At 45.9% G+C, this 21,425-nt stretch overlaps 1 protein-coding gene across 1 annotated transcript in view; it reads left to right on the top strand.

Annotated features, from left to right (window-relative positions):
- LOC119176676 (uncharacterized) overlaps positions 1-21,425 on the top strand; it is a 322,419-nt gene that overhangs the window by 52,710 nt on the left and 248,284 nt on the right. Inside the window, exons 20-28 of the mRNA XM_075876363.1 lie at positions 461-690; positions 752-882; positions 1,018-1,135; positions 8,882-9,214; positions 9,279-9,419; positions 9,488-10,230; positions 10,722-11,136; positions 11,189-11,456; positions 12,053-12,083. Of these exons, the coding sequence (XP_075732478.1) occupies positions 461-690; positions 752-882; positions 1,018-1,135; positions 8,882-9,214; positions 9,279-9,419; positions 9,488-10,230; positions 10,722-11,136; positions 11,189-11,456; positions 12,053-12,083 (2,410 nt within the window). The remainder of the gene's footprint in view (positions 1-460; positions 691-751; positions 883-1,017; positions 1,136-8,881; positions 9,215-9,278; positions 9,420-9,487; positions 10,231-10,721; positions 11,137-11,188; positions 11,457-12,052; positions 12,084-21,425) is intronic.

Raw genomic sequence — 21,425 nt, 5'->3', positions numbered from 1 at the left:
AGTGTTAAGGGCTCATTTTCCCGTGTTTGACACAATAATAGTGAGATCTAGCAGACAATAATGCCAAGGAAAGTATAGGGGAAACTGTTATAACGAATTGTAATGTAAATTTACATTACAATTTACATTAAACTTCTTTATTCATGAACGAGGGTCTCGTACTGGCAGACTATATATATATATATATATATATATATATATATGTGTGTGTGTGTGTGTGTGTGTGTGTGTGTGTGTGTGTGTGTGTGTGTGTGTGTGTGTGTGTGTGTGTGTGTGTGCGCGCGAAACAACAATTTGTGTGAAACAACAAAACCTTTTTAGTTAGCAGTATTACCTCGCACATCAATCAAGCACAATTACAAATGACACCCAATGTCCCGCTCTTGAGTGGTGATGCTAACTGGTAAGATCAGATGGTCATTTTGCTGTCTCACGAAAACGCTTGGATCTTGTTTCGCAGAACAAGCACGCGAGAGCGCCCTGGAAGAAGTGTTCATCGAAGCCCTGGAAGAACACACTACGCAGACAGCCGGCGGGGTGCTGACGGAGCCAACATTCGTGCATCCGCTTCCCGCCATTGCGCAGTTGCGGCCCGGCGAAGAGTTGCGCCTCGAGTGCACCGTCCAGGGCAGGCCCGAGCCACGCGTCTCTTGGTCCAAGGACCTGCTGCCAGTCCGGGACGCCGCGAAGGTGCGTGTTGGGGCGGCCGCCTTCTGTTCCACCGACTGTTCTCGTTTCCTATTCCACGCAGCCCACCCAGGAGCAAGGAAGAGCACGGCTGGTGCTCGCTGGCGCAACCGAGAACGACTCTGGCACCTACACTGCCGTCGCCAAAAACAAGGCCGGCGAGACGGCCTGCTCCTGCCAAGTGAAAGTGGCCGAGTGAGCACTCGCCGAAGCGCCATGCGCGCTCTCTCAGTTTCTTCTTCATCTTCTTTTTTTTTTTTGCTATGGTTACGAGATTCCAGCGTTGCCCTCCGCAAGGCCCCGAGTATATACGCTTACGTAATGGCGCAGGGATGCCTCGCCGCCGGAGCCTCCACGAGTGCTCAAGGCCTTGGAGGACCTGGAAGTCAAGCCCGGACCGGATCTCGTCACGCTGGAATGCGTCATTGTTGGACGGCCCGAACCAGAGGTCTCCATTATTGGTTCCACTTTTTTTCCTTTCATTTCACTTTTTCTTGTCTTTCATCTTCTCGGAGCGAGCCTCACACGTTAGCTGTAAAAAAAGAGAAAACAACAAGTGTTGGCCAATGAGCGCCGCTGCATCGTGAGTTGTGGCGTTTGCTACTGCTATCGAAGGTTTCAAAAACCGCTGATGAGCAATTTGGCCTTATGATTCTTGAGAGCATCATTACTGCTGCAGAAATCGCTCTCAGTGTTCATTTATAGCCCCGTTCGCGTAAGAAATGCTTGGCAGTGAGGAAGGGACGTCCTTGTGCATGCAGTGCAAGCGCGGTGAGCCCTCTTTTTATAAATCAGCGATGTATATATTAGCCCAGAAAAAGCAGCATTCAATAGTCAAGTAAAAGTAATGAGAGTTAAGAAAGGACCACACACACGGAAAATAAGCAGCGCTGACATACGGAATATACGAACTACATACATTGCTATTTTTTGCATTTCTTCAAAGAAATTATCATCAACGCTTCTGCAAAACTATATGCTTGATTTCCAGTGCGGCGAAAGTGTGTGCTTAGTTAAGCCTACACATCTACGTTCCTCGATTGCGTGGTGAACTTGTATGGACCGTAGCTACATTTGCAGTTCATTCGCAGTATTAGAAACGTTTACGTACATCTCTTGATTAAGCTCATAAACGCAGATGCTAGTACGACTTCGCGGATCGAAACATGACTTTATAAGTCTTATTGCGCGAAAGTTCACCACAAAAAATGTAAACTTGCGAATACTTATTGGTGAGCCTGTGATGGGCTTTCACAAACGAGGCTGTAACAAACAATGTAATAGAACTTTTCCCGAACGAAAATCTAAATTTCTCCTAATTTTTTGGTTAGTAGGTACACACAATTCTAGATAATAGACCCAAGAAATGCTAAGAATATATTGTTGCAATTAATCGCGTCAATTGTGGACCAACTAAAGTTGTTTCACTCATTCACTCGCTTCTGTTTGCAATTCTGGCACAAGCCAGACTTGCGCGTACAATCTATATCATGCTATGGGCTGGTCGCTCTAACGCACGGGTGGGTAGTGGTTCCTTATCCACGATTGTTTAATATATCAGTCTGGCAGTTTTTAAGTGTACATGGAGTCCAGCAAAAGTGTGGGACTATACTGAAATAGCGGGCGGTCACTATGATGTTCCTAAGCTAAAGCATAAAATCTTACTGCCCGTTCCCGTAAAGAAGTCGTTGTTATTAAAGAGATAGTATTTTAGTGTCCAAAAACTTGATGCAAGTTGTATTATGTAAACGCGATGTAGAGAGTACGTAAAATAGGGTTAGGATTGCCGCTATGACCTTCCGTCATCACGGAAATACCGAAATCGAGTTGAACATCTGAAACCATCCCAACGAGCATAAAACGCACTTCCTAGAGAAGAGGATGTTGCCCCGCCGCTGTGGTTTAGTGGTCATGGCACTCGACTGCTAAGCCGAAGGTCGCGGATTTGAATCCAGGCTGCGGCGGCTGCATTATAGACGGAAGCGAAAATACTTGAGGCCCGTGTATTTATATTTAGGGCAAGGTAACGAACCTCGGGTGGTCAAAATTCCCGGGGCCCTCCACCACGGCGTCTATCATTATTATATCGTGGTTTTGGGACGTTAAACCCCAGACTATACTTTTAGAAAAGGGGATGTTGGCAAAATGCATCAACCCATTCATGCGCTTTCATACAATGGGTCATCACTGTATACGTTAGCTTAGAGCAGGGTGCTCACACTCACCTCAGCTAGCGGGCCGTGGTCACGAAATGTCTCCGCAAGGTTCGAGACAGGGAACATAGGAGCGGGGAGGAGAAATGGAGAGGGGGGCAGGATTTTCAACAAAATGCCAGCTAAAGTTACCATTTGAAATACATTCCTTCCCATGTCTCATATGCATGCCATTTCTGAAGGGTATTTAATATCAAGATTAGAGACACACATCGATACTGATCTCTAGAATGCTCCCAAATGAGTTAAATTTGGATGCCCATTCAGAAATATAGTTTTGTTTTAGGATTAGATTTAAACCCATGGTGACCGCATGGTGTGCATCACGAAAAGAGTGCTTGAGACCAGAAGCGTTTGTGTACCTCATGAAGAACCTCATTGCGAAAAAAAAAAAGAATAAAATTAGGGATGAAAACGGTCATGTGCCGGCCGGGCCACTTGGGTCCGCGTGCCACGTGTTTTCAGATCCCTGTCTTGGGAACGTATTGTTTATATGCGTTTTCCAGTGAATATCTAGATCAAATGTTATATTACCCTCAAATATTTAAGCGAAATTGGATGGAGTTGCGTGTTAAGATGAACACATAGGATGTCGTAATTTACTTCATTCGAGAGAAAGAGCCACGTAAGTCGTTTTATAGACATTGACTGCCAACTCATAGTTTTCCAAAAGCGTGACAGAACACTGTTCAGTTCTATATTGGCAGTAGTTGCTGGCGTTGTAATGTTATCGCCAAGAAATAACGGTGCTGCATCGTCTGCATATATTTAGGTTTGAGAACTAATCAGTAGCAAGAAAAAGTCATTACATGCAGTGGGAACAGGATAGTTCCAACGACGCAAGCGTCATATATTATTTTGAAAGGGGCACGCAGAAGACAAGAGGTAGTTCACCTTACTGACGACAATCTTCTCAGTTGATTTCACTGTCAGTGAAATCAACGTCTACTGATGTGTCTCCAAAGATAAAGCGTCAGGCTTTCGTTTTGTTTTTTAAACTAAAAGAAACGTTTTAACCGCGCAAAGTAAGGTACACTGATTCAATGAGCTTCCGAAAATCAACTGCTGTGCTCCCTAATATTAGTTGATAACAACAAAAAAAAATCTGAAAGTTCCGGCACATTTCGCATGCACGGATTGGCATATTTTACGTCATTTTCTGCCACGTTTACTCCATTTTTTTCAGTACAGTGATGTTTTTTATAGATTTATTTTTCCATCGTGAGTAATTGTTGCCTTCTGCGTGCACCAATTCTGACGGCTGCATTGTGGGCCCGCCACGCTGTAGCATTCATTATAAGCACACCCACCAATATTGCTATTGCCTTGTTGCCAATATTCATTTTGAACAAGGTAAATTTAATGAAGGCGCACAGCTTACCATGGTTGCTCAGTTGCTCTTTTATTTTCAGTTAGGCAAATATGTTCGCACGAGACTTTAGTGATCAGGGAGTTTTTTCATAAATATTCGTGAATATTCGTGAATATTCAACAACAAAGCACAACTAACTGCGCTGCCAGGTGTCCTCATAATAATAAAGGATGCAAATTATAGGGTAACGTAGTGAGCGTTAATTGTGCTTGTAGTGACACGCATTCCGAAGGAGTACGGCCACTAGCGTGGGTCCGGTCTTAGCGAGCCGCAGGGAACGCGTTAACCGTCGCCATGGCGAGAACACAGTACTGCTCAAGGTAGCAACACTTTATTGTCTTTGGCAACACCAAAACGCAGTACAGCCCGTTGCAAAGGCGCGGCGGGAAAGCAACTGGGCTTATCCACGCCACGGGCATAAAAGTACTACTCAGGGTGCCACGAGCACGTCTCCGTGGTAAAGGTGATCCACGGAGACACCGGGACCACGGCCCGGTTGCTCGAGCGAGGGCAAATGCGCTCGCGTTGGCTTCGGAGGGAGACGGGTCGGCGTAGCTAGGCCACGCACTAGGACACCGTACCACCCTTCGGCCTAGCGTTCGGAGGGAGGGGGGCGACATAAGGTAAGCGTTCGCCGCGGGCGCAAGGCGCTGTTGGCGAAGTCCGAACGAGCCCCACAGGGAGCTGACGGACGGAAAAGAAAAGCGTGCTTACCCCCATGTCGTCCCCGGAGAGGTCTCTCTCTCGCCCCCGACGCACGCGCGCAAAACCTCTCGGCAGACTCCGCGCGCGGCGCCACAGTCAACCTCCGCTACCGGGTGAGGGGGCTAAACGTCATTCCGCTCCCCCAGCGTGGCAGACAGCGGAGGAGGGGAGACATGTCGGGACATGTGAACGGAGAAAGAGGCGGCAAAGCCCGCGCAAAGGCAGCGGGCTAGCCTCAATTCCCACATGCTTTACTATTTTTATTCTTACTAACATAGATCCTGTATTAGAACGTGGACGTAAATAACCGGTGCATATATGTACACGCGAGTACCCGAGGTAAACCCTAGATGGTTTTTATGAATGGTGAAAAAGGGCTCTCTCTTGGAAAAAGCGTTCTTCTATGTTTCCCATGTTCAGTTCTCCGTTTCGCATTTCACGATTTTTGTCGCATTTAACTCGCACACCTCAATCGCCTTCTATGAACAGCACAGTCAGCCTCCTCAAATGTGGAAGTGACTCGGTGCGTTGTAAGAGGTCTGTATCGTTCTATACCACATTTGGCACGTCTTTCATTACGTCGGCACAAGCAGGGCGAATTGTCATTCATGGTTTCACGGCGTGTTTTACAGCAACTTCGCGTTTGCTCGCAAAAATACGCCGAAAGATACAACTCTGACATTTCAGATCATTTCACATCGCTGTATAATTTGGTGGTGAAAAAAAAAAAACGTGATCCTGACTACGCGTTTATGGTACTTTTGAAAGTTTGATGGGAAGGGAACAGCAATTTTATTTATTATTTTTAATTATTTATAGAATACCCACAACGCCTTCATGCCGTTACAATTGGGGGGATATACATGAATTACATAATACAAAGCAGGGGTCACATGTACAAAACACAAAAGCATGGTCATAACTATATTAGTACATCACAACATGGTTATGCCCATACAATTAAATCACGTAGCGCCTGGACAAAAGCAATGGTAAATAATGTCGGTGCGGCATTTGTTACTACAGTGATTCGTGCTTCCAACGCCCTTCTCTCGCTTAAAAAAATTAAACTTTTGCTCTTTTCCTAGAACAGAGCCTCCTAAAGAACTTGTCTTAAACATTTCGTGGCCGCAACAAGACACTAAACGTGAGAAAGTACAAGATTCGTGCTTCCAACGCCCTTATCTCGCTTAAAAAAAATTAAACTTTTGCTCTTTTCCTAGAACAGAGCCTCTTAAAGAACTTCTCTTAAACATTTCGTGGTCACAACAAGACACTAAACGTGAAAAAGTACAAGAGGGAGATAGAATTTTCTATGAATGTAAAACTTCTATTTGGGGGCTACTAGCCATCAGTAAATCATTGTCAATAACTATTTGCCTTCCAAACTTTAATTCTTACTTCCAAAATAAACAAAAAGTTGTAAAAGTGAAAGTTCGACACTGAAACTCAAATTGGGTGTGAGAGTCTGAAAGGTTTTAGTATCAGGTTTCTTTTTTCACTGTGTGCCCAACGCACGATACACGAGCGTTCTCCCACTACTAGTCATAATGCATCCTCCACGACAGGGAACAACGTTCTCAGATGCAGAACACCACAGCTTCTGAGCCCCGTAGAGCAAGAATAATATAAATTAGGCCAAGAACGTTGACTTGTCCCCAGCCTAACATTGCCGACGCAATGAAAGAAAGATGTCGTAAGATGATTGCTCCGACACAATCATTTTAACATACAATAAGCTCGATGGCACGCGTATGATAGTACTCGTCGAGACGACGTAGGTGCTTACGTCACTTAGTTTTGGGCAATCAGCGCATACGGCAGCAGCTCCGTCACGCGACTCATTCATCGACTGCGCGGAGCACAACGGTGGCTGCCAACGGTAACCACTTACGTAGCTTCGAGGAGTGCTGCCATGGAACGCTTTAGTCTTCCAGTTTTGATTGATTGATATGTGGGGTTTAACGTCCCAAAACCACCATCTGATTATGAGAGACGCCGTAGTGGAGGGCTCCGGAAATTTTCGACCACCTGGGGTTCTTTAACGTGCACCCAAATCTGAGCACACGGGCCTACAACATTTCCGCCTCCATCGGAAATGCAGCCGCCACAGCCGGGATTCGATCCCACGACCTGCGGGTCAGCAGCCGGGTGCCTTAGCCGCTAGACCACAGCGGCAGGGCAGTCTTCCAGTATCGCTTTTGCCTGCTCTGCAGAGTTGCGCGGGTAATCGCATTTTCGTTTTCATGTACAATTAGTGATGAGCTATTACAGAGAACTCGATTATATTTATTTATTACTATGAGCTACCTTACTGAATTGTAATATTTATTTTCATAAATAAATGACCAGTACGTATCATCTCTACGGGTGGAATGTCTCCCAACGAATAGCCCGTCTGTTTAAGAATGACTTTATCAAAATATTACTTCCTGATGCTTTAGAAGCGCCTGGTATTAGCTTAAGTGGGTGTGTGTTCTCTCTTCATACGAACGTCTTTGACTTTCAAGAACAACAAATTTTCATGATTGCAATAATTACAAAAACCGTCAAATACAACCATAAAAGCTAAGCTTAATATACAAAGGATTATTTTTCTCATCGTGAAATTATTGCCGCCTTGAATGGGGTAATAAATCGTCAAAAAACGTGACAAAACTCGATGTATGTCAAAGGCGCGCCATTCCTGCAAAAACCAACACTCTGTATGTTGTTCATACTGCCCTTTCTTTTGATAATAATAATAATAATAATAATAATAATAATAATAATAATAATAATAATAATAATAATAATAATAATAATAATAATAATAATAATAATAATAATCGGAGTTTACGTCGCAAGACCACGATGTGGTTATGAAAGACGCCTTAGCGGAGGACTCCGGTAGTTTCGACAATCTGGTGTTTTGTTAACGTTGAAGCATTTAACATACTTAAAGTTTAATTCATCAGCGCATTCCGTATTTCATGTACATATTCGCTCGTCATATGGACTAATACCACCTACTTCATCAGCTCGTTTCGCCTAACACGACGTCCCGATTGATACAATGCAAAAGGCCGGGATCCAGCCATTATGCCACACGAACTGTCCCACTCAGTCAGTGTTTTTCCAATTAGCTGCACTCTTAAAACAAATATGTCAAACATGACTTGGCCACTAAGACGGCTTCAATACGCACGCTCTCCTTCTAATCAGGTGTAGTCGTTCATCGGTTGAAAAATGCTATGTTTACTTTATTTGTTTGCACACGTCGTTTTTTTAGTCTCTATATTGCTTCTTTATTCTCGTTCCAAACAGTGCTTTTTTTTTATTTCTGCTACGCCTTGAAAATTTTACTTTCTCACTTATAGGGCGTATTCTCTTGGTTTACATTATAAAGCGAGAACACCATATTTCGCATACTAAAGAAAATTGTTCAGTGCTGTGGTAACTTATTCCCGTTTTGATTTCATTTATATAAGTATAACGTTCATATCATTTACGTATGATTGTGGTACGTTTTTACGTTCTCTTGTTGTACTTATTTCCTTACTTGACGATTTTCGTTTGTTTATTTATCCACTCTGTTGTACAAGTAACATTAGTGTCAAGTGCAACGTTTTTTTTTCTCTCATTTTTCTCATCAGTGACGCATAATTACGCATAAACAGCAGTTAATTTCGTGTTTTTACCATTCAGTGCTATATCATAGCTCTTCCTGTCAGAGTGCATTCATAAAGTTTGTTTGCTAATGTAATGTGAATGGCCACGAAAACAAAGAACGAGTCCGGCGAAACATATCTATGCGATTAGAAAATGACGCGGATGTTAGCTTGAGCATATTACTTCGATCCCACGTAGCGGTTTGAATATTTGAGTCTGAAGGCAACGTTTAGTGTTTGCATTTATTGCGCAGGTGATCTGGTATCATAATACGCAACCGATCAAGGAGTCTGAGCGGGTGCGGCTGCTGTTCCGCGGAGACAAGTGCTCTCTTTTGTTCAACGGCATCAGCACGCAGAACGCCGGCACGTACCGCTGCTCGGCGGTCAACCCTATGGGCAGCTGTTTCACGGAATGTAAACTGCGTTTGACGCTCTCCGCTCCCGTTTTTCTGGAGCCTCTCAGAGACGTCACAACGGATGAAGGGAGCCGTGTGGTGCTCACTGCCAAGTTGTGGGCGCCGGAGCCACCTTTCGTACACTGGTTCAAGGATGGGAGAGAACTGCTACCCAGCCCAGATTTTCAGGTATGAAACAGGCCACCCTTGTCGCTACATTTTCTAGTCACATTCAACTCGCGCCCCGATGCAGATCAGCCACGACCCTGATGGAACAGTGAAGCTGCTCATCCCCAAGGTGGCAGTGAATGACAGCGGCCACTACGAAGTGGAGGCCAGCAACCCTGGAGGACGCACGCGCACGGGCTGCAGGATGCTGGTTCGCGAAGCTCAGGTAGACCATCTGCGTTCGACCACGCTCCCGAACGAGGCGCAAACGACCCCTCTTTTCTATCTGTGCAGAAGGCAGTCCAGGCGGCAACCACCCAGCTTGCTGTATCGAGAACGTCGAAGCAGACTGTGTCCGTGTCCAAGAGTGGATCAGAGCTGCGGCTAGCCCGTTCGCTACCCTCCGAGCTGGTGGTACAGAGCGGAACCAAGGTGTGCCTCAGCGTGGCCTGCGCGCAGCCGCCTGGTGGACAGTTAACAGCCTCGTGGTTTCGGTCGGGTCAGCCTATCACCGACTCACCAGACTTCCGGCTCACCCGGTCATTGGAGAACGTGGCCGGAACATCACTGGCCGTGTTCAGTCTAACCATCTCCGAGGCCTTTCCTGAGGACTCTGGAGACCTTGAAGTGCGCGTACAAAGTCCTAATGGCGTCGTGACCGCGAACACTAAGTTAATTGTGCTTGACGAAGACGACGACGGAACTGACAACGTCCAAAGACGCGACGAGAGCATCCAGCAAGCGAGCGAGGTGAAAGTGTACGAGACAAAGGTGCCTCGAACGGGACCAGTGGACTCTACCGGCTTGGCTCTGTCAGGTGACCTGCAAATGCGCGTGACTGAAGTGACACACGTGAACGAGATGCCCCCGGAAGTGTCAGAGGAGACAACCACCAAAATAGTGGACCACGCAGGTGCCAAAGACAAAGTCACAGAAGAAGTGACCCGCCGAGTGACCAAGAGAGTCACTGAGATTACCAAGACTCAAACTAAAGAGGTGAGGGGTCCCTTGGTCTACAAGTGGGAGTTTCGCAAGTAGCACTGCAGGCCTACCTGACGCCGTGCGGCGTCCCCTTCTACTTTTCTCCTTATACTTGTTCTGCTCAAGGCTGGCATAGAGACTGTCCAGAAGGCACCTTTCTTGTCCGTGCTATCTGATGGTGCTCTCCGTTGTGTTATCTGTCTGTATGGCTGCCGCTCGGAACTGAGCTCTCCTTCCTTACCCTTGACCGCCCGTCCTTAAGTGTTTGGTGTAGCATGCTTGTCACAGTGCCTTGACCAAAACCGACAGAAAGTAATCTTCACAGTTGTAACAGTGACGTGAAATAAAGCTGTGCATTTGTGTTGAATATGTGTTGCATGTTGTCTCCTTCCCAACCGAAACCAAACGTGCGCACTTTGCACACACGTGGCTGCCGCTTCTTTGTGCCGCACGTAGATGGGCCTGCTGCTTGCGGCACAATGTACGTAAGCCTATGCACAAATATGCCGATCGCGAGAGCCTCTCTATACTGCTGTTCGGACGACAGTGCTTTGATGAACGGAGCTTTGCATGGCCGAGACGGGGTCCCGTTTCCGTTGCAGCTGAGCACCAGTCGGGCCAGCCGCGCGGCGGGGCCCTTAAGCCGTGTCGAGCCTATTCCTGTGGCACCGGAGCCCAAATTCGACATCCTGGAGCCCAAGTACGATGCCCCGCTGCTGAGCAGCAGGCCCATCCGCGCGCCGCCACCACCACCGGTGCAGCCGGAACAGAGCCGCCCGTCGCTGTTCGAGCCGCTGTCGGTGCGCACCAGCTTCTGCCTTGAAACGGGCCAATTCCAGAGTCCGCGATCCATCATCCGTACCAAGACAGCCAGCCCCGTGTGGAGTCCCAAAAAGAAAGCCGTGGTGATCGCTGAGAACCCGGCCACGGGTCAGCGCGTGTCGGCACCTGTGTTCCTGCAGGTGAGTAGTGTCGAAAACGCAACGACACATGCCAGCATCCCGGCGCTCGCAGGGTCCCGAGGACGTGTTCGCGGTGCCAGGGCAGCCGGCAACGCTTCGTGCGCTCCTCACGGGCTGCCCGGCTCCGCGGCTGCGCTGGTTCAAGGACGGCCTGCCCGTGCACGGGCCCGACCACGTCGTGGGTCAGCCGTCTGGTCCGGCCCCTTGGACCGCCTGGCTCAGCATCCCCGAAGCGTTTCCCGAGGACTCGGGCGTGTACGTGTGCACGGCGTCCAACCTGGTGGGCAACACGAGCGCCTGCTGCAGGCTCACCGTCTTCGGTCAGTTGCTGTCAAGGGCGGACTATTCCGGGAGGGTCGCCACCGGGTGCTCCCCGATCCGCGGTCCGACGAAAAAAGGCTTTGACGGCCACGCGACAGTAAACGTGGTGAGGACAACGCGGCGCGATGACACCGTGGCCGGATAATGCGACTAATCGGCAATACCGTCCCAGTGACGCCGAAAATACGCGCCTTAGTAAACACAGGTCGAAACCCTAGAAATGCCGGCCAGAAAGTGCGGCCGCCCCCAGAAATGCGCTTCCAAAAATGGCGGCGGCGTAAGCTTACACCAGGGCAAAAATAGGCGGGAAGGGGGCGCTCTCCGCGTCATTTCCTGTCAGGGGCGCATGCGTCGGGGAACGGGAACGTCCCGCTAGCTAATTCGGGACCAGTGTCTGGAGATGCCTCTCCGGGCTTGACGCTCTCTAGACTCCGACTCGAAACGGTAAGTCCAGTTCGTGGACTACTTTAAAGTCTCCCGGGCACCAGCTCGGGGCGACGTCAAAAGTGCTGGCCTCGCCTCGCGCACAGTTCACAGCGCTCGTGTGTCTCTGAGTGTGGTGCTCATTCCTATCCTTCCGCTGCTTGCCTTCCAGAAACCGGGATGGTCGTGCAGCCGGCCCACACGTAAGTACCCGTCCTCTCTTTTACGCCCTCGCGAGCGACGCTCGCCGTGCTTTCGCATCCCAGGTCGCCCTCGGTAGCCTCCCGGGAGCGACCTGCGGCGCAAAAAATCACTGCGAGTCGTCGCGCCCCGGCGCCTACGGCCGGTATCTCGAAATAGAACAGCCATTCGGCACCAGCTGGGCTTGCATGCACCTCATGGATGCGGATGTGCAAAAGGCAGTAGTCCGCGATGTGGTAGCGTATTCCCCTCTGCTCCTTTGAGCAAAGCCGAAGACATTCGTTCTCATTTAGTGAATGAACCAAGCCTTGTACCAAATGTCCCGTAAGGTTGCGATGTTTCAGCTGGTGCAGTGGCCTCCCTTCTTTAAGGACGTTTTTGCTACATGTTGTCGGTAAGGTTATGTCGCTGGGAGTCGCAACAATATGCTGCAACGACATTCTATTTCCTTTTTTTTCTTTCATTTTAATGGAGGCTTTGCGTTTTGCGCCTGCGACCACGAGAAACTTGGCAATTCCTGGTTGTGCGCAATTGTACTAGCTGGTGCTTGATGGGGTGTCAGGGGAGTGGTCATGCCAGTGCTATTCTTTTCCGCTTTCGAGTTGGTGCCAACACTGTTTAAGGTGCCGCGTGCTGTTAGCTCCCCTAGGAGACGGCTGTCCGACTTGCGTGCTAAAAAAAGCCGAATTGCGCAGCTCCACAGTAGTCTTGCTGTTTTGGTCTGACTGCGTCATTCCTTGAAATTGTCGCTTGCTAGCTCTGCGAAGACGACATATCTCCCTATGGTTTCTCATCTTGACTCCGCAGACCCAGTTGACACAATCGAATGGAAACATGTTTTCAATATGGAATACCATCAATAACAAATAAACGCAGGGGAGAAATAACTAGGGCAGAACACAACTTCGTGCAATGTTAAATTTTTTGAACGTTCGTTGGCAATGTGCCAACGCGTGACTCTCCTTAGGTTACTCCCTTCACTAGCTGCGCTTACAAATTACCGTAAAATGAAGTGAGAGAGCTAAAAAAATTGAGTGTCCTCAACAGCAAGTCATTTTGCGTATGTGTGCACAGCCACTTTATAGTTTAGAGAAATCAAGTGAACATTTCACGGTGTTGCTTCGTGAACGCAGTGACGTAGCTTACTCGCTCGAACTTGAGTAATTTGCTGCAAATATAGCTCATTGTTTTCTGGTATAATGTGAACAGATGGTACTGAGCGCCAACTTTTCTCAAAAAGAACCATTCTTGGCCTCTAATGTAGACACGGACTGAGATGACGCAGTTGCCTTATTTTATATCAACAGCAGATGATGAATTTGATAAGTGTTTGTGGTGACCTTAGTACTGCAGCCAACTGCGAAAGCGCATTTTTCTCATGTCATCTGGGGATATTTTTGCTTGTGAGTGGAAGTTATTTGCGGCAAGTGCTTTGATGGGGCTTGCATTCACGGCATGTTTACTGCATTTGATAGCGTATGAGTGTGCTTGTTCAAATGAATTGTAACCACAACCTATATTTAGTTATTTAGACAATTCGCATTGCATTCAAGGAAAATCACTCAAACACATGAATCCGATGAGTCTTGTAGTTGCTGAAGCGCCTTTGGGCGAACAATAAAAAGGCCACGTTAAATGTACCCGGTCCACAAAACAGCGATACTTTGCTAGCTGAATTCGCATTATATAACGAAAACCTACTCATATTATTCGACGCTAAAGCAAGACTGTTTTAGAATATCATTCAATAAAATGAAATGTATTATCCACATTCACGAAAAAACAGTTCTAACATTCATTACCAACAGTTATATAAAATCATTTTATTTATAACCAAACATACTCGTAAATGTGTCTTGTGTGCTTATGCTCATTTCGCATTTTTATCGTGAGACTGGGCGTGATTATTTTCTATGATTGATCTTTTCCACTTGTAACTCAATACATTTTAGCTATCCTATTCCCCAGATTTCATTAAATTCAGTTATTGCCTGAAACGCGTACGCCTTCGGAGTAGCTTATAATTATTTTCTATGATTGAACTTTTCCTCTAGTAAGTCAATAAATTTTAGCTATTCTATTCCCCATATTCCATTAAATTCAGTTATTGCCTGAAACACATGTGACTTCAGAGTAGTTTCTCCTACAGAAGATGCTGATTACAAAACAAAAACAAAACGCTGCGAGCAATTTTTTAAATCTTGCCTTGAAGTTAAAATGCTTGCGCGCTCGTGCCAAATACTGTATATAAGCCACTGTTTCGGGGCATTAATTATTTGCAATGAGCGTTAAAACAACATGGTCGCTGTGCACTTGCCCATTATCGCACGGTATCAGGTAGAAGACGTGTATCACATTGCAGGTGTTGACGGTGTCCTACGAGGTCCTACTATGCAAATTAACTTCGGTTTTTAGGTCCAAAGCAGCTTTTTCACTGGCCTGTGTAACGCTGCACCTCCGTCCGCACTGCGCTTCCCTGGCCGCAGGTGTTGAGGCGGTGCCAAGTAGGTCACGCCTCCCGTCGCAGTGCGCGGGCGTTGACGTCACCCTCTCCCTAGCCTGTCGCCGCTCGCCGCGTGTCGTCTCACTAGCTTCACCCTCTCCACAGCTGAAAACGTTCGAGCGCACATCGAGCGAACAGTCTTTATCAGTGATGAAACTTAAAAAACTCAAACCACCTCGCGGGAAGCTTGCTTTTCAAACAAACGTTTACTCTAGTAAACGTTACACCGAGTGTCGCTTCAGACCATTCTTCCAGCACTCGCGCAGACGCCCGTTTCGATCGGGTCACCGCTGCTGCTTCGCATACCACCAGGATTCCCTTCGGAGAGATGGTCCATATTTCTTACACTTTACTATTTACTTATCCTGCACACGTAGAATGTTATCTGAGCTGCCACAACTGTAATCAAAACTGGAACGCAGGCGTTCAGGTAGGCCTATTATTTGGCCTGTGTGTTACCAAAAGTATGTTATCCGTTCAACACACTATTTCAAGGGTCGTGACGTTGTTACCCATTCGCTTTTCTTTAACTGATTCGCTGAGTTTGTAAAAAATGATCACTCACATCAGTAGTAACCTGGATGTTTTTTTTTTTTTCATTGGCCTATCTCATTCAAATGAAAACAGTAGTCATAAATTAATTAGTTTATTGCATTTTTTGCCCTATATATTTGCTTCAAGGTAGAATTTTGGCAATCGTTCGTTTACAATATTGTACTTTTTCTTCACCTTTAATAAATTAGGATTGACGATGACATGTGAAACCGAAACGATCATTCCAAAAGCTTATGCTCTTATCTAACGCAATCTTACGTCATTATTTCACGCTCTAGTTTTTAAAAGGCTGTAATTCTGCACAGATTATGCAATAGAACTTTTGTGGTGTAAATTTGGAACGTGCATTAGTCAAAAGAACATGCAGCTTTTACATGAACCCGGCGTTGCAACTTGCTACACAGGTTTGGATTAAAAGCTAAGTGGCTTGAAGTACACGATGAGATATGCGCACTTGAATGAAGCGCGCCAAAGGGTGACGCAGCACAACTGGTGTCGTGCTTTAGCTCCGCGAGTTTCGCCCACATCCCTCATGCCCGCTCATGGAACTCGTGTTAGTCGAGGAGATTGAGTCGGAACAGCCTATGCTATTCGAACTTCAAAGGAAAAAAAAAAACCTTTTTATAAACAATAAAACCATAAAATTTGGCTGAGAAGCGACACAAATTTGACGTTAAGCAAATGGGAATAGAAAGAGTGCGAGATATTTTCACGTTATAGGACTCCTGGCCACCTACAGCATGTCAGGTTCCTCGTTATCCGACGTTGCATACAAAAATATCAACAGTAAGGCGCATACTGTCAACCGCGGTTGTGTAGCGGTAACGGTGATCCACTGCTGACTGTACACTCTTAAATAGAGGTAGTGCTAATTACTAACTTTTGAGGTAGGAAAGTGCTGTCACAACATTCACTACGTAAGTAGTAACTAGGTAGTGACTTAGGTAGTGAATGTTGTGACAGCCCTTTACTACCTAAAAAGTTAGTAAGTAGCACTACCTCTTTTTTTTTTAAGAATGTAAGGTCGCTGTTTCAAGTCTGGCCGCCGCGGACGCACCTAAATGAAGGTGAAATGCTAGAGGGTTGTGTACTGTGCGATGTTAGTGCACGTTTTTGAAAAACACCAGATGGTCGAAATTTCTTGAGACCTCCATTGCGACATCCCTCACATAATCATATCGGGGTTTTAGCTTCCACAAGAAGCATTTCACCAAAAGTCATGAATACCATCTTCGAAAATTTCTCGCTGAATCATGCCCACAAGAACCTCTACGTACGTCATGTGCATAAGCTGTTTTGGCTATGTACCCAGATTAACGGTCACGCCTCCGCATCTTCATGACGTAATACTACGCATTACGCTCTAAAGCCGAGGCGTCAACGAACAGGAACCATTTACCCAGATTAACGGTCACGCCTCCGCATCTTCATGACGTAATACTACGCATTACGCTCTAAAGCCGAGGCGTCAACGAACAGGAACCATTGTTGCAATTTGAACCCTATAGATGAGACCTGCGCGAGCTCTTTGTAAAAGCGGGCTGCCATGCAAAAATTGAAGTCAACTTAACGATAAACGTCTAAATTGAGAGAAAGAGACAGAGAGAGAGGTGAAAAGGAAGGCCGTGAGGTTGAAGATACTGAAGGATAATATATAGAGGAGTTCAGGTGCTCACTAGGACTCCATACAGGATTTAATGTGCTCCCAAAGCGAAAAGTTTCTTTTTCATTACACTCCACAACATTGGTATGAGGCCTTTGCGGTCGGGAATGGAACTCTCGACCTGGCGTATGCAGAGCGCCACAGCCACCGTGGAGCAAGGCAGCAATGAAATGGCGGTTTGCCAACGCGGCGCCCCCTACCGGGAATTTCGTTACCCTCTAGACTCATGTCTGAACATGAACACGGCAGGTAATAGAAACTTTGTAGTAAGAACGCGTTTTTCCTAGCAGCTAACAAACAAATCGCTTCGCGCCGCGGCTGGCAAGATCGACAGCTATAGTTCACAGAGCGGCAGTTGTGAGCTAACGTGGGGTGTGTTGGCAGTTAAATCGTGTCAAAAAAGGTTGGGAAGAGGAAGTACGACTGTACTGGCCAAAACGTCGCAAAAGAAGGAGGCAGTGGCGGAGAATGAGTGAAACGAAATACCGCGCAATTTGGCACCAGAGTGGCATTTTCAAGATAGCAACATTGAGTAATCAGAAGGGAAAGAACGTCACTACGGGATTCCGTCACGACAGAGGTAATGAAATTGAGTTGAAATCAGCGAACAGGGCCGGGAGGCATATCTGCTGCACACTTCCTAGGAAGCAGAATGTTGGAACACTGACAAGGACTTTGCGCTGTGAGGACACGCCACCATGAACTTCGCAAAAATGTGGAAATCAACTTGGCGCAACAATTGCGTCCGCTTGCCTTCCCTGAGCGCGGTTTCTGTAATTCTTAGCGGCCGGATAATAGATGCTTTGCTTTATGCCCCACTTATTGTGCGAAGTGTTTAGCCGACTGCAGCGCCTTTATGCATAGCGATCATCAATAAAAACAATATGGAGGTTATAAAGCAAAAAATGAAACAAGAAAGAAACTACATTGCTTCAAATGCATACATTATCTATAACGAAAGGATCAAAGTTTCGCCGGAAGGGCGAAGCAATGAATATACGAAAGCAACAAATTGGAATGTCATTCTGAGTGGGGATAGCAGCATACTCTTTTGGATACGATCTCACGTGACTGTACAAAACGATGGTGTTAGAGAATGCGGCCACTCCAGGGAGAGAACCAGTTTTCATGCTGTCTCTCGCCTCAACGCGAAGTAAGCGGCTAGATTCACGCTCGTTCGCCCCACACGAGATGCGTGGGTTCGAGGAGCAATCGATGTCAGGCCTCGCACGCGGGACGATGTTATCGCGTGTTATCGATGTTATCGCACGGAGATGGCTGGTTCGCTTCACCTCTGCTTCAGCCACGCTCGTCCCCAGCGTTCGCACGCTTTTACTAGTGCGCAGCTAATACGAGGCGCGGGGCAATGTCATTGGATTTTGTAAAGAACATGACGGTGATGGCGATAGCGATGATTGGCCGAGAGTGTCTGTACGATGGTCATCGCAATAATAACCGTACTGTTGTGTCTAAGTTTAGAAATTTTCCCTACCTTGTGGCCGTAATATGCTGTCCAGTGATGAAGCCTCCTTTCCAGGCTGCACTCGCTAGTCGTCAAGCAATAGCAGAGAAGCTTGCTTGCTTTAACCAAAACCTACTTCAAACAAAACAGAGAATACCTGCTGTGGAGCGACAGAGCTAAAGTTGTGGAGCAAAGAGAGTATGAATAATTAAAAGAAAATTCGCAGTTTTGTCAATATGTATTATTTAACTCGAAGGCTTAAACCTGAGGAACTCAAGTACCTCACATCATGTACAATATAAACGAGTGTGTGGCTTCCCAGAAGACATTTACAGTTACTAAATGTTAAAAAAATAAACAAAAGCACGCATAATCGGTAATATTCTAGAAGGCTTTGAATGAACATGAAAATATCCCTGTGATATGCAAGTATCCATCAGGCGGAAAATTTTGCAGTTGTGATGTATACGCTACTTTTATTCAAGCAGTTTTGCAAAGATATACAACTGTTTGACGCTGCTGTCTACTTTAATAAGAAGTAGAGTCCGTGTGATGCAATAAAGAAAGGGTTTGTGGCATCGACTGTATCAGCACCCTATTGGCCCCTATGCACCGAGGGATGTACAAAGCAGCGCTCATTTGTTCTCACCATAGCTTATATAAGTATTGTAAACACCTTAGTCATTTAGCACATAAAAGATGTTCTTTATTTACTGAAAATTGCTGTGACTTACCACATTTCTGGAATAATCATAAAGTTTATATGAGGCGACAGTAAGTAGCTGACTCAAGATGTGTAAGTAAATCATCGTTTTCACAATTATATAAAAAAAGACCTCTTGGTAAGAGAAGACGCCTTATAAGCCAGGAAAGATGCCAACAAACAACATAGGATCAGGACATCACCTGAAAGATTATACAGCTCGTCCCGACGAGGTGAACTTTGGCGTCTTCTCCTCGGGCTTCATTTAATTTTTTTGGCAATGATTCACATTGAATTTGAAACTATCCAGAGATTGAATTTAGTTTTTCTAATGAATCAGTGATGTAACACACACACACACACACACACACACACACGCACGCACGCACGCACACAAAATAGTTGGAATAGCAACAACGAAACAATAATTGCGATAGCAACAAATTGGAGTATCAGGACAATACTGCCGCTCCAGGCAGCGAAGTGGTTTTTGTGCTCCTTCTTGTTGCAGCGCGAAGCGGTGAGTGCTGTCGCGATCAAATTTCATGTTGCTGCTTGAACGACGTCCAAAAGGCACACCGCATTTCTTCATGCTCTTCACTCCGGTGAAAGATGGTCGCGGTGTTTCCTTTCTGCTTGAGGCATCATCGATGACCGGCCTCGCACATGGCGTGATCCCATCACATGCGCCCTTCGTGTGCAACGGAGATGACCGGCTCGTTTTATCTCTGCTTCATCTGCGTTCGCCGCCCACGCTCACTCGCTTTCACTAGCGTGTAGGGGCATGCTATGCACGGGATGATGTAATTGGTTTTGGCTTTATGCGTGACATGAAGGCGACGGCGAAAATCCGCCGAGTGCCTATATAATTGGAATCGCAATAATACGGTTCGCTTGCTTTAGGCACGTACTATGCAGAAGTGACTATGTGATTTTTGTGGAAAATTCAAGGACAAGCATGTCCGTCAATTTCTTTTGTAGTAATCAACAAGCAATGCCTTGAAATTAACGAAAGTAGCCTTTCTCAAAAAAGGAAGAGGGAAGAGAGAAGAAAAAGTAGTGCCAGCATGCGTACCGGCTGGTTACAATGTGCTTTACAAAAAAAGTGGTGGAAATAAAAGTTTATACAGGAGCAGCAAAAAAAACAGAGAAAGGAAACACATGTCAAAAACATACAAGAATTCCAACATAGCAAATGCTTTTTACAAGGGCAGAATATATATATCAGCTCTTGCATTCTGCTGGGAGCGTGTCTCTGTAGGGCAACGTGCTCGCAGAAAATTAGAACGGATGAGCAATATGAAGCACCTTCCTGCTATAAAGAACTAGTTGCTCTGAAAACAACTTTCAAGGATCATTAACTCGAAAAAATAGAAAATATTACGCATAATAGTCCAATTTTTCTTTGAATTTCGCTGTCGCATCACACTAATTAGCCCTTTCAGTCACGATGTGTACAAATGCAGACACCAACTTCAATGGTACGTCACGCACCGAGTGTTTCATCAAATGGCTTGAAACTTGGTGTGCACAATTGCGCACCTAGCTCTTGAGTGGACAGCGGGCAAATAATTAACTTTATTACGCTGCATATTGCAGCAGAGAATCGGTTTGCTGCATCCACTGGCATGTTCAACGATTGATCGACGTGACGCATTCCAAGACCAACGTGAAAAGTCTTTTTCTTTCTTCGCTCGAAACAAATACAACCAAAAACAATATGTGCGTGCATTTAGGGCCTGATATCGGATTATTTTTATGCAAGCACTAAAGCTGACTGGTGGAAGAATGATTAAATATTTAGTTACACACTCATTAACTTTCATTACCAGAACCCATACGGAAGAACGTTTTCTTTCCCTTTATTACTATGAATGTAATACTGAGTGCCTTGGAATTACACCACGCGAATTTTACACGTTTATGACAGCGCATGATAATTCGTGACTGAAGGGGCTAATATATTATCACACTAATGTAATTCAAGCGAAAAAAAAAGACTGCTTATCAGGAGTGATGACACAGATTATACCATACAACCATGAACGTATGACACAAGCGCCTCTAGAATAGTAATATTCATTAATTGCTCAATTCAATTATTCATATATTTATTTATTTTGTTTATTCTCACAAACAAAACGGAACCTATGACGGCTTTCTTTGGGGTGCTTCCAGCACATCAGTGTCCGTATCGGAGTGCAGCTGTTTCAAGCCGGGTTTCAAATTTTATTATTTATCACTGTGCAGTAAATAGTCAGGCCAGACTTTTTAAAGAAATCTTATGGCTCACTGACGTAGAACACCTGTCGTACGTTCCATCGAACGTGTTAAAAACAATACTACTAGGGACTCGCCCCTAAAAAACTCCGTCTTTTTTTTTAATGCGACGTTACTTTCGCCGTGGCCACTAGGATGATAGTGATTAGCACTAGTGAGCACCCATCGGAGGCATACC

Source organism: Rhipicephalus microplus, chromosome X (assembly GCF_043290135.1).
Source record: "Rhipicephalus microplus isolate Deutch F79 chromosome X, USDA_Rmic, whole genome shotgun sequence".
NCBI classification, from domain to species: Eukaryota; Metazoa; Arthropoda; class Arachnida; order Ixodida; family Ixodidae; genus Rhipicephalus; species Rhipicephalus microplus.
The sequence above is the reverse complement of the archived record's forward strand: the minus strand, read 5'-3'. Positions and strand labels throughout refer to the sequence as shown.